Here is a 13,535-nt window from a genome sequence, read left to right on the forward strand (position 1 = left end):
ATTTCCCTTCTTGTCCCCCTGACCTAATACACATGGGGTAGTCACAATACACAGGTGTCTACCCTGCTTCTTCTGTCTCCATTTTTCTATGTTATGTGGCCAAATGCTTCTTTCACAGCTGCTCCTTAGAAGAAGAAGAGCTGGATTTTTGTACCCTGCTGTTTAGTACCCAAAGGAGTCTCAAAGTGGTTTACAAACACCTTTTCCCTTCGTCTTCCCACAGTAAACAACCTGTGAGGTATGTGGGGTTGTGAGAGATCTGAGAGAACTGGGAATGGGCCGCAGTGACCCAGCAGGCTTCAGGTGTTTCAAAGCAGTTTCCCATCGCCTTCCTCTCCCCATAGCAGACTCCCCATGAGGAAGGTGGGGTAGAGAGCCGCACTTGGCAACCCTAAGAGGAAGACTCTCTGTGCACAGCAGTCTTGACCTTAGTCAGGGTTATGCACACCTAGGTAGTGTGGAATTCCAGAAGATGAATTTAAACCAGTCTGGCAACCTTACCTCCTCTCTGCAATGTTTTCTTGACCTGAATTAGGTCAGGGGGTGCTAGGTAGCTGTGGGGGCATTACACAATTTTGAGGCCCTACTTTCAGGGCCATTTCGCACGGCTTCAAAGTAGCAGGATGGTTGCCAATTGGAAACGCTACAAATTTGCCATAACCCACGACGTCGTACACAATCTGCAACAGTCCTGCAACCGACCCGCAAAAAGCGCTTCGTTGTAGCGCTTCTAGGGGAATCCAGAAAACTGGATTCACCCTCCGGATAGCGATACACTCCTGCAACCAATCTGCAACAGTAGCGCCACAGACTTGTGCGTTACCATTGTTGCGGTTTCTTCAAAGTCCCTCCTCCCGAGCCTTTCCTCCTAACTTCCGGCGAACTGTCCGCCATCTTTTTTCTCCGAGCGAGCAGGGATCTACGAGGCAACGAGACAGCGACTGGCTTTCAAGCAAGATCACTTTCTGAAATTCTGCCCGGACACCACAATAGTTTTCCAAAAGCACAGTGGCACACACCGTCACGTTCCAAACATTTGCCCATAGCTTAAAACCCCGTCTACCGTAGGCCAGTACTAGCGGAGTCAACGTACGGGGATCATTTTTAAAAACTTTCCTCTGAGCGTGCCAACGAACGTTCGCCGCTCGCAGGCTCCTGTTTAGATTACTGGGGTTCAATAGATATGATTCGAGGTGATTTCAAGAGGGGCGGTTTATGTGTAGTGGGTCTTTGTGTGGTTCCGGGTGCGTGGTTGTGCTTGGGTGCGGACAACCCCTTCCATCGGCGGCTAGACCTCCGGCAAGCGGAGTCGCCGTCCGCCGTTCATTTTAAAAAAACTTTCAGCTGAGCGTGCCAACGAACGTTCACCGCTCGCAGTCTCCAGTTTAGCTTACAGGGGTTCAATAGAAATGATTCTAGCATGAGGGGCGGTTTATGTGTAGTGGGTCTTTGTGTGGTTCCGGGTGCGTGGTTGTGCTTGGGTGCGGACAACCCCTTCCATCGGCGGCTAGACCTCCGGCAAGCGGAGTCGCCGTCCGCCGTTCATTTTAAAAAACTGTCCGCTGAGCGTGCCAACGAACGTTCGCCAGTTACATGTCATTGATTTATGCTTTGGTTGGTGAATATTATTGGGGAACTGTCGCGTACCACTGCAATTGCTCTCGGTTTTACACCGGCATGCGTTTTTGTAATGGCGGACATCTCACTAAAATGGCTCCCGCTGCATGTTCAAACTGCTCTTCCCGCGTGTGGACGAATCAGCGCATGCGAGAAGTCAAACAAAAGGCGCTAATCTGGCCATTAGGAGCAGATCCTGTTCCCGCGCGAGGAGTTTTGAACGTGACATGTGACCTAATGTGGCCAATGCCCCTACTGCCCTCTACCAATCAGGAGCCGGCTAGTCCCTTTGTCTTTGTGTGCGGGAAGGTATATGATCCGTTGCACCCTGCACCTCGCACCACCATTTTGCTCAGCTACTAGCGAAAGCAACATGGAATCCTCTTCTCAAGCCTCGTCCGTCCCTGCAACCGGCCGTGGCCCAACTTGGAGGGACGCGGAGATCAGGGACCTGATCGCGATTTTCTCGGAGGAGAAAATCCAGGACGCGTTCCAGTCCTCTCACAGAAATAGGGAGGTCTTCGAACAAGTGGCCATTAAGATGCGTGCCCTGGGCCACAACAGGACCGGCCTTGAATGCCGGTCGAAGACCAAAACAATGAGGGCGGAGTACATGCGTGCCGTGAACCATAATAAGGGTTCCGGCAACGAAAAGGTTACCTGCCCCTACTTCGAGGAGCAGCGCCAGCTGTACGGAGACGGGGAAGGAGCCGGCAGGCCGAAGCGCGTCGGGAGGAGCCTTAAGGTGGTTCGGAAGCCGGCTGCCCCGGTCGAGGAACCACCCGCTGAGGAGGATCCCGGCGAGGGAACCTCGTCCAGCTTTCGGCCTCCACCCCCCGTCCAGCAACGACCAGCGGAATTGGTCACGGTGGACCTGATGGCCATCGCTCCTGGGGAGCCGGAGGAGGTTCCTGAGCAAACGCCCCTTGCCTCCGGTAAGTAATTTTCTTTTTATTTTATATTTTATTGTTTTTATATTGAGCAAATGTGTGTTCTGACGTTTGGGGATCGTTTTCTCGTGTGTTCGTTGCTACGCATAATATGATAGGATGTTTGTGGATTGCTTTGGGTGGCTTTTTAAAACGGTTGTGTTTAAACAACTACCCAAACAGTTTTGCAGCATGCCTCAGCCATAGGCCTTCTGCAGCGCTCTAGCCACTACTTTGGGACCTTGATGTGTGGTTCAGGTTGTGTGCTTGCTCCTTTTTCACCATTGTATGCCTTGTGTTCGTTGCAACGCATGCTATGCTTGGATGTTTGTGGATTGCTTTGGGTGGCTTTTTAAAACGGTTGTGTTTAAACAACAACCCAAACAGTTTTGTTGCATGCCTCAGCCATAGGCCTTCTGCAGTGCTCTAGCCACTTCTTTGGGAGCTTGCTGTGTGGTTCAGGTTGTATGCTTGCTCCTTTTTCACTATTTTCTGCTCTTGTCCACAGAGACACAGATGCCTGGGACGGTGGTCCTAGAGTCCCCTGCAGCAGTAGCAGAGGACAGTGATTCTGGGGCGTCCACAAATGTTGGTAAGTATCAGTTGCAATAAGGGGGGGGGGTTAACTGCTTTGTGCTTTTCTGTTTGTGCAGGGCAGCAGCACTTCCAAGAGACAGAAGATAGTCCCTCAACGTTGCTGCTTTAGGGTTTGAAGCTTGGTTTGCCACACTTTGGTCCTTAATCATGTTCTTTGTTCCCTTTTTTCAGATTTCATACCCGGGACACAGGAGGAGGAGGAGCGTGGGGTGGCTGGACCTCCTGCCCTGCGCAGGCGGATACAGATACAAGATGGTGAGCGTGCATGAACTGTTCCTTTCGAGCCATGGCTGCAGGACAATGTCTGTGTGCAATAACTGTGTGCTTCCTTTTCATTTTTGTGCTCCCCTGGCATTGTTCTGAGTCTTGGTTTAACATGTAACCAAGACAGGCCACCATGGGCAAACAAACAATAACCGCGTGCTCCCCTGGCATTGTTCTGAGTCTTGGTTTAACAATATGTGACCAAGAAAGGCCACCATGTGCACCAGGGTGGGTTTTGACTGTCTCGTTGTTACTAACAGTTCTTTTTCTCTTTTTTTGCCAACAGAGGTCCTTTCTGAAGACGACGAGCCAGCTGGCTCACCACCCAGGGGCGCTCTCCCGGCTGAGGAGAGGCTGGCCAGGGAACGCGGCAGGCTGCGGCGCGTCTCCGTCCTCACTAGTGTGGGAGAAAGGATCCTGGAGCACTGCCAGGAGGAGTCCAGGCGTGCAGCTGCTGCAGACCAGGCGATGCTCTCCCTCGTGGCCCAGGAGGGCAAAAAATTCCGTGCCATCCTTAGAGATTCGAACAACTCACTACGCGAAAGCGTGGAGGAAGTTCGAATGATAAGGAGGCTGATGGAGAGGGCGGTCGCGGTTATGGAGGCGGCCCCCCCTCCTCAGATTACAGTGAACGTCCCCCCCCCCAACCCACACCCCCCCCACTACCTCCAGCACCCACCCCACCCCCCCCACCACCTCCAGCACCCACCCCACCCACCCCCTCTCAGAATGCCGCGACCCAAACGAGAAGGAGGACTGTTCTCGGGAAGAGAGTCGTGAAACCCGCGGACAAGTTCTCCCCCTCCTAGTTTGGGCCATTTTGTCTGTTTATCTGTGTTTGCTGTTTTCTGTTCAATAAAGTTTATGTTTTTGACTCTGTCTCTGTGTACCCTCTCTAGTGATTGTGCCAATTCTGGCACCGTTGTGTGGGTTAGAGGTTGGAGGGTGTTTTAAAGGTTAAAGGTGTCTTAGGAGTTTGGGGTGAAAGGTGTGCGAGTGTAAGGAGTCACACTGGAGTCTTTTTCAGGAAATTTACAACAACATTTTATTTTCAGAAACAGTTTAACAGGGGAAAAAAACAAGGGAATGTAACTTGGACCCCCCCACCACCACCACCACCCTCCAAGAAAGCCAACTTTTTTTTAACAAATTCAAATATTTAACAGGGATAGAAAAATGGGCAAAGTAACTGGGAACCCCCCCAACACCCCCCACCCCAAAACACAAAAAGTAAACAAAACTTAGGTCCCACCGCTCCCCTCCCCAGCCCCTTCCAGCTCCCTCACTCTCCTGCACAACCATCCCATGGTCCCCCGCACTTTGCGGCGGAAGAGGTCTTCGTCCTCCTTCTTCTTAACTGTGTGGGGAGGGAGAAAAAGTACACATTAGTGCCAGACATATTTTCCAATTTTTTTTAGTTTACATGCATACACTTTTTGGTGGCCGTAACCACAGTGTGAGAAGAGTTGGGCAGTGGGGAACATAACCTACGTTCTTCCGCCTCCCTCTGCTGCCTTTGCTGCTGTAACTCCCCTTTGAGGTCTGCCACTTCAGCCTCTAAGGCAGCCACCCTGGCCTCCATTGCACGCAGCCTTGCCTCCATAGTTTCTGCTATAGAAATCAAACAAAGAATTTAATAGCACTTAAAATGGAGGCATCACAGCAGGCTCCCATATTGCTCCATGGGGGAACACACACATGGGTCTCCCGCACAGACATAAAACTCTCACCTGCAGCCTGTCCCGAGGTGGAAGGTCCCTCTTCCTCCCCCTCCTCAAGCTCAGGTGCTTTTGCCATCTTGGATGGTGATTGTGTGGCTGGGCAAAGAAAAAGAGAAATCATAATTAAAAGCACACAAACCAGAGATGAAACACAGCTGGTAGACACACCACAGTTAGAGTCAAAGCGCATAACCAAAGTGGTTCTACACAGTACTGGCGGGCTAAGTCAGAGGGGGTTGACAGCATCTAAGTACTTTCTCGAATTGCATTGGGGACAGTAGGGGAAAGAGGCAGCTAGTCATGCCATGCATGTTTAAGGGCAAAACACAACGAGGGCAGCACTTACCCATATGCCTCCTCATTTCCAGGGGGGGCTTCCCAGCCTTCTCCCATATTTTCACCATCTGGTCGTGGAAGACCGTCCTGCCGCTTGGCTGCGGGACCCCCCCCCCCCCCCCACTGCTCCAGACTGTTGAGGAAGTCCAGCTTCACTCGCTTAAATTTTGTCCGGACCTGCTCCCAGGTCCGGACATAGCCCCTCTCCCTCAGCTTCGATGCCAACACCAGGTAAGCACCCTTGGTGTGGCAGTGGGTGCTGGCCATAAGGCGGCCAACACTTTTCGAATGGAGAACAAGCTCCAGAAGTGCCTCAGCCTCGGCGCGCTGCCAGAAGGAGCCCTTCCGTGGCTTCGGCATCTTCGGAATGACGGTTAGGGAACGAACGTGCGTTGCTCCGATCGACCACCCCTATTTTAAATGTATCAAAGCTGCCCACCAATAAAATTATTCCTTGGAACATAAGTGGATTGATCCTCCGGTTTGACAGGGGTCGCCAATACTTCCTGGCTACCCGCCTCCCCGAACTTTCCCCGTTCAGCGCTTCCGTATTGTGTGTGTCAATTTCAGTGGGGAGTTAGCATTTAGGGCTGTCAAAGTGCTTTTCTACCAGAGAATCCCCGTTTTTTTGCAGGCAAAGTACACAAACCGCACAAGACAAGGTTAAGCAAAGAACACCAAACTTTATTCAACAACAGAGTGGGAAAAACAATTAAACACGCCTCCTGTTTCTGTAGATGTGGGTGGCTATGGCGTCCCGAACCTTGCACCCCTCAGCATAGATCCTTTTTCTCCTTGCTTCAGGGATGTCTTGAGTGTCCTCAAGGACCACAGGATCAGGTTCATCCACAGGGAAGGGGATGTTATGTCCCTTGTCCTCGCATATGTTGTGCAAAATGACACACGCGATGATCAGCGGAGTCACATTGTCTATATGCACATGGAGTCGGGACATCAGGCAACGGAACCGGGACTTCAGACGTCCAAAGGCACGCTCCACTACATTCCTTGCCCGGGAGTGACTGAGGTTGTAGTGGCTCTGCACGTCTGTCCTTGGCCGCTTGTAGGGAGTCATGAGCCAGCGTCGTAATGGGTAGGCTCCGTCACCGAGCACCAACGCCGGCACACGCACGCCCTCAATGGTGGCGGTGGGGTTTCCTGGAACAAAGACCCCTTCGTCCATGGCTTTCCTGAGGTTGGATTCCCTGAAAACAAGGGCATCATGCCTCCTGCCACTCCACCCCACCTCGGCATCGATAAACCGTCCGGAGAAGTCCACAGTTCCTTGCAGGAGAACAGAACAAAAGTCCTTCCTGTTACCGTACTCCTTTATGCTTCCCCCGGGGGCACGGATAGGGATGTGGCTTCCATCGACGGCCGCAAAACAATGCGGGAATCCAAGCCTGGCAAACCCGTCCATACTCTGGAATAAGGGAAAGAAAAGAATATAAGCCATGGCAAGTCAGCGTGGGGTGTATCGCGTCTTCGTTGCTGACCTGTCAAACAAGAAAAAAATTTTAAAGGGCAAAGGGGATCGAATGACACTCACCGCTCCAAGCCGGTCTCCGAGGCACACGACTTTGCTGAACAATTCCGCCTCCATGGCGAGGCAGAACTCCTTAAGGATATCGCCAACCGTAGTGACTCCGAGTCCGAATTGCTGGGCTACTGTCCGGAAGTACTGAGGGGTTGCCAAGTACCACAATGCGACCGCTACCCTTTTTTCCACTGGCACGGGTCGCCGCATGCCAGTGACTTGCCTCTCCATGCGTCCACGTAGAGCCTCCACGAGTTCAAAAAATGTCCCCCTAGACATTCTAAAGTTGGCAATCCAGTGGTCATCATCCCAGCGAGCCCACACAAAATTTTCCCACCAGTCAGAGGATCTTTCGTCCGCCCAGAACCGGGGGGGGAACCGGACCTCTGCCAGAGCTTGCCAGTGCCTCTTTGCCGCCATGGTTGCCCGTTGAGAACGTCTTGTGCTGCTGGTCATCGCTCTGGCAATACGTTCTCGGTATTCCTCTGAAGCAGCCCTCCTATGCTGCACAGTGGTGCGGATACGCTGGACCAACGCAATCATCCGAGCCAACAATTGAACAATAATCCTCTCCATTGCAACGTTAACCTGTGCTGCGGGCAGTAGGCTACGCAAACAAAGAGAGGCCGACCGCATGTCTGCCCAGGTGCATATAAGCAGGTAACCTGTGGGCGTGTACTGTGGGCGGGGATTAACCTTTCAAACATATCAATGCATCAACCTCTGGTTCATAGAAAACAATAGAAAACACGTTCCAAGGGCGCCAATGATTTGACGATAACGCGTTGCTACGGGTTTCCCAAGGTTTTTAAAAAAAAAGGGGGACCCCGACAAGTCCGGCTTTAGGGTCGAGGTCAAAGGTGTGCCCGCAGTTTGATTGACGGGCACGGGAGGCCAGAAGCGCTAAAAAGGGACCTCCTTTGTAGCGAAAAGACGGAGAACCGGAAGCCTGTGGGTTACGAAAGTGACGAGAAGTGAAAGTGCTAAATTCCGCAAAAACCGCAGCTGTGCGTTACGGGCACAGCTAGTTACATTTCGCTAGTTGAAGTAGCGATTTCGCTAACAGCAACCAAATGGCAACTTTGAGCTCTGTGCGAAATGGCCCTCAGACTTCAAGGAATATGTTCAGACCAGGGACAGCCAAACTCCAGGTGGGGCCTGGAATTGCTGTTCATCTCCAGACTAGTTTACAGATAGAGGGGAAATAAGATGTTCTTCAAGCAGGACTGGAATGGAGCCAAACATTTTAAGCTTCATTGTTTGATCAGTTAGGATTGTATTACAGGAGACAATCCTGGAGCTTTTGTGAATCACTGGTCACCTGTTCAGATACTTCTTTGGGAAGAAAGTCTGGCCTTTTCCAGAGCCAGGATATTTTTGGTGCTTCCATGTCCCTTCCTTGACTGGTGAATACCATAGTGTGTGACAGCAAAACTAATAGATTATGGAATGGGTGAGGGCTAATAATCTAAAATTTAATCCTGGCAAAACAGAGAAGCTACTGATGGTGGTTGGGGAGATTTGCCTTTTAATGTAACTTTAGCCTGCTTTTTGCAAGTATGCATGGTTTCATTTCACTTATTCTGCCTGCTTATCCTTAAATTGGCTCTCAAGGAAAACTGTACATCCAATTCACACGTATTTATTTATTCAAAACACAGCTAAACATTTCTTCTGGGTAACTTGGACCCAGGGTAGTTTACAACAGTAAAACATCTACAAATACCATTCTAAATTTTTAAAAAAAGATTTAAAACAACCAGTAAAAAAACATTAAAATATTTCAAGAGATAAATGTTTCAAGACTAGGGTTAATTTGGGGGCTAGCCTAAATGTAGCTTTAAAATTGAGTCTGGGTTCCTAAACCTTCCTAGATAACTTCCAGGTGACCCATGCTGGCTACCCAGGAGGTGGCATGCTGAGCAACTGGGAGGTAGGAAGTAAGCAGGGGGCTCTGTGGGCGACGGCCTCATCTAGGAGCCCCTCCCTTGCCACTTAGAAATGCAAGCCAGCAACCGTGCCCTGCATGGGATGTCCAGGGATGGTGCCGTCACTCCGCATCCACACAGCCTCTTACAGCCATGACAAGGAACAAATGAGACAAAAAGCAAAAATAATACAACATAATATATTTGACAACTAACAATACAATGAGGGTGGGACGGGTGGGAAAAGCCAATGCTGCAGGAAGAGGAGGAGAGGCTGAAAGGGCTTGAGGCAGCCCCTTTTGAACGGGGTAGCCTATCCCGAGCTAAGGTCTCACAGTCAATCCAGGAGACCTCTCACAGTGGGAGATCCCCTGCCCCTCCACAAGGTGGGAATGGAGCACTGCCATCCAGGGCCCTGCCTTGCCCCATCATCCCTGCACTGCTGCAATCTGCAATCTGCAGTAAGTTGCAGCTGCATTTCTGTGTCTTGGAAGCGCAATAAACTACCCTTAAGTTTGCTTTTTTTGTTGACGCAGGTACAAAGGTGAGCCTTCAAGGTGGTTTACCTTTACGTTACAGCAAAGTCCAGCAGCACCTTAAGCACTGAGACAATTTGTGGCAGGGGAGGAGCTTTCTGAATATCCGAAGAAGTAAGCAGTGAGTCATCTTCTGCCACAAATTTGGTTTGTCCCTAAGGTGCTCCTGGCCTCTGGCTCTTTTTTTTTTTTTTTTTTTTTTTGTGCCCCTTCATGGCTGACAAGATGGTCCCACATGGCTGCACTGGAAAATTCACAGGATTTTGGCTGTGATTTTATTCATTGACTTATTCATTTTTATTCTCCTTCCTAACAGTGTTGGAGGCAGCTTCTATGAACCGACATCAAAAATAAACACATCTGGTAGTCCTTTGAAACTCATGGCGTGTCGGCACACATTCTCAGGAACTTATTCTGCCCCGAAAAAACAGCCCCTTTCCCTGAACATGGCTGGCTGAACTTCATTTATGTTGTTGCCCGCGAAGAAGTGCTCTCTCCGAGCAGCAGCACCTGAGAGCCACCTTCGCTGAATCACGGGGGCTCCCCTGCGGAGTTCTTCCAGTCATATTAATTGGCATCTCCCCACTGGATTCGTAGGGCAGCGTGACGTTAATCCTTGTAGCTCTTCACAGCATGGACATTTGTGGTGTGTCCTTCATGAGACGTGTACAAGTCCACAGAAAAGTGGAGTGCGCGGCCGTTTCTGTTGGCAGCGATATTCTGTGCCTTTCACCCACATAAACACAATGCATTGCCAATGCTGGGACAAGATGTTTTGACCTCTGCCCTTTGGATTCCCCCTCCCCCATAAAAAAAGCACAAACTCAGAAAAAGCCACCAAACACGAAAGCTACAAATAGGAAAGGCTGTTCGAAACTTTAACGGTGTGCATTTTTTAAAAGGCAAGTAGGACCTTCAGCAAAGTTCTGTGGATTTGGAGAGGTTGTTTGGGAATCATGATGACTGTTCATCTTCATCGGGGGTCCCCTCAGGGTCTCCCTGCTACTCACGGACACCTTTTCTTATGCCTGCCAGGTCTTTCTAGAAAGGGAGAGGGGCCAAAAGTAGCTTCTTCCCAGCAAGGGAAGGGCTGCCCGGATTTTTAAAACTGTTGCTTTTCCAGCAGCTGCCACCACAGCACAAGACTCTTCACTAGGTGCCTGAAGGCAAACTGAGGCAACCATTTTGCAGCTGGCTCCACCTCCTGCAGCAGCCATTTTATGTCCACCATTTTGTGATTGCGCCCACTGTGCTTTGTCAGAATTCCAAAGTGTCCACAGGCTCAAAAGGTTTGGGACCACTGATCTATACTGATTGTAGCCAGTGTCTATTTGTAAATACAACTTAAATCTCTCTGTGTCCACAGGGTTGTGTGCTTCAGCCACCGAAGCACACAACCCTAGTCCGCAGTGCTCTCAGATGGGATTATTTTGATGCCTTGGAGATCTTCTCAGGCCCTTTTTTTGTTTTGGGCAGCAGAGCTGGGAACAGGATTTGAGGCCAGTAGTAGAGAACAGGTGAGGACAGGAAGCATTGATGACACGAAAGCCTTCTCTGAGGGGCAGAGCTGCAGAACAGCGGCATGCATTTTTCTCTGTGGATGTTTCTGCAGATACTCTAAGAAACAGACTTCCTGACGAAGAAGAAGAAGAAGAAGAAGAAGAAGAAGAAGAAGAAGAAGAAGAAGAAGAAGAAGAAGAAGAAGAAGAAGAAGAAGAAGAAGAAGAAGAAGAAGAAGAAGAAGAAGAAGAAGAGTTGGTTCTTAGATGCCGCTTTTCTCTACCTGAAGGAGGTATGAACTGAAAAAGCAGGAACTGACCAGTGTTTTAAATGTGGCTAGCCAAAGAGATAAAAAAAGTCCTCAAAGGTTCTGGGTTAGATCTACTGACAGAGAAATCTCCAACTCAGGGAAGGATTCCTGCCAATTAAGATGCCTTCTGTGAACGCAGGACTTCTCCTTTGGAGGGATGTGAGTGAAAGATCAATTCCAGCACAGCAAGGCTCCTCCTCCTGGCGGAAGATTCCCTCATCGATCGAGGGGCATCTTTAAGTCCGGTTTGAAGCTGAATCCGTATGAACATTTTATCTTGAGGCTGTGAGGTGGAAGTCTGAATATGTATGAAGAAGGCTCTACACTGCATGGGTCATGGGAAGGGAGGCTGTGACTGCTCCCTTGCTTGTTCTGTCCTGCCATGGAACTGACTGCTTTGCCGAGTACCACAAGCCCCAAGGAGCCTGGCACCCTCCACGGGAGTGATTCATCACGGCACAGTTTGGGTTTGCTGTTAGCCTTTGTACTTTGTCCAGATTCAGATGAAAGTAACAAAACCAAAAGCTGCCAAAAAAGCAAGGAAACAGGATGGGGGAAAAGATCTTTCGTTCCCAATGAGTTTTGAACAGCACTTTAACTTTCTGAATGGACATACTGCTTTTTAAAAACCTCACCCCATTTTATGTGTTTCTTTTAGAATTGTGAAGTTGTCTTTTCCCCCCGCTGCAGAGAGACCTTTGCTTCACACACAATGGGACCTAAGGAGATTTCTTGTCCACACAGCTGGTGCATCTGCTGCTTTTTCCAGGACTAAGCCCCCCCCCCCCCGGCAGTTGACTGCTGTGAGGAAAGGTCTGTGTTCATTTAGCACTGCTTGAAAGTATCTCTGCACAGCCTACAGTGGGGGGGGGGGGGCTGCCTCTGGCTCTGTGGGTGCCAAAGGGGGAGTTTGGGGAGATGAAGGGCCTCCATGAGGTGGAATGCTGTGCAGCCAATCTGCCTCCAGGGAAACTAATCGGCATGGTCTGGAGACCAGTTGTAATTTTGGGAGACCCCAAGCTCTGAATGGAGGTTGACAGTCCTAGTAGGCAGCCCATGGTTCCTGTTGGCTCTCTAATGTTTAACATTTTATTGCTGGGTTGTTTTATTGCTGGCAAATATACCTCCCCTCCCCCCCCCCAGCTCTTGAGCTTAATTTCTCTACCCCCTCTGCTGCTGAGAACCATGGCAAGAGAAAACTGTATAAAAATGGCCATTGGGCTGACGACATGATGTCTCCTCTCTAGGAATGGCTGCACCACGTTAAACTATAGACTTTCCAGAGATTCCTAGAGAGGTGTGATGTTGCCCTGGAAGTGATATGACATTGTTGATAGTTGCTCTGCATGTTCCCGCCCCTAGTCTCCCATTGGTTGCCCAGTAGGACTATGTTCTGATGGACTGTGGCTAAATGGCTGTTTTAGGGCTAGGCTGAAACATTGGTAGCCTTGTCAACGCTTCTTCCTCCCCTCAGCATTTCTTAGATATTTTCATCTAGATATAATCCCAAATTCTAAACCATCCCGGGAGTGGAATTAGTGGAAGTACTTACTAGCCTCTTGTTTTCTATTGATTTTTGCTTATTTTTCAATTAAATGTTTTTGTTAGTTTTTAGATCAGGGGTAGTCAAACTGCAGCCCTCCAGATGTCCATGGACTACCATTCCCAGGAGCCCCTGCCAGCGAATGCTGGCAGGGGCTCATGGGAATGGTAGTCCATGGACATCTGGAGGGCCACAGTTTGACTACCCCTGTTTTAGATAGTAAGTATATTAATAGGTTTATTTGTTTGCTTGGTGTTAACCATTTTGGGTTACTTGAGGATCACAACTATTTTTTTAAAAAATGAGGGAGCCTGTGGCTTTGGTGACACTTGAAACAGAAACCTCCAAACTTACCATGTGCAATTATAACACTACACTAATTTATAACAACGTCTACGCAAAAGAGTACAGTAGTTGCCATTGCTACACTTTAAGAAAATGGGTTGGTTTTTACTACCTGAAGGAGTCTCTAAGCGGCTTCCCTTCCTCTCCCCACAACAGACACCCTGGGAGGTAGGTGGGGCTGAGAGAGCTTTGACAGGACTGCTCCGTCAGAACAGCTCTAACGGGACTATGACTGGCCCAAGATCACCCAGCTGGCTGTAAGTGGAGGAATGGGGAATCAAACCCAGATTGCCGGATTAGAAGCCCCCACTCTTAACCACTACACCATGCTGGCTAGGACCACTGAAGAATTAAGGTTTTCTGTTAAATCCA

The 13,535-nt window shown here is 49.7% G+C and overlaps 1 protein-coding gene and 1 long non-coding RNA gene across 2 annotated transcripts; one reads left to right on the top strand and one right to left on the bottom strand.

Annotated features, from left to right (window-relative positions):
- Positions 1-604: 604 nt before the first annotated feature.
- LOC143844171 (uncharacterized) lies at positions 605-4,187 on the top strand. The gene is made up of 5 exons (XM_077351171.1): positions 605-1,262; positions 1,426-2,552; positions 3,055-3,138; positions 3,315-3,398; positions 3,694-4,187. Exons 2-5 carry the CDS (start codon positions 1,931-1,933, stop codon positions 4,185-4,187), a joined length of 1,284 nt encoding a protein of 427 aa, XP_077207286.1. The 5' UTR covers positions 605-1,262; positions 1,426-1,930.
- Positions 4,188-4,692: 505 nt separating this feature from the next.
- Positions 4,693-5,571, bottom strand: LOC143844288 (uncharacterized). Its single transcript, XR_013233924.1, has 3 exons — positions 5,138-5,571; positions 4,899-5,018; positions 4,693-4,764 (listed from the first exon to the last, which is right to left on the bottom strand). It is a non-coding gene; the product is annotated as an uncharacterized LOC143844288 (long non-coding RNA).
- Positions 5,572-13,535: the final 7,964 nt, after the last annotated feature.

This window comes from Paroedura picta, chromosome 9 (assembly GCF_049243985.1).
Source record: "Paroedura picta isolate Pp20150507F chromosome 9, Ppicta_v3.0, whole genome shotgun sequence".
Lineage (NCBI taxonomy): Eukaryota > Metazoa > Chordata > Lepidosauria > Squamata > Gekkonidae > Paroedura > Paroedura picta.

What these genes read in the sequence shown, in the direction of transcription:
- LOC143844171 (XM_077351171.1), top strand. Translation starts at nt 1,931, where the DNA reads ATGATCCGTTGCACCCTGCACCTCGCACCACCATTTTGCTCAGCTACT. An exon ending in TGGGGCGTCCACAAATGTTG is followed by an intron (nt 3,139 to 3,314) that starts GTAAGTATCAGT and finishes CCCTTTTTTCAG; the next exon opens with ATTTCATACCCGGGACACAG. An exon ending in GCGGATACAGATACAAGATG is followed by an intron (nt 3,399 to 3,693) that starts GTGAGCGTGCAT and finishes TTTTGCCAACAG; the next exon opens with AGGTCCTTTCTGAAGACGAC.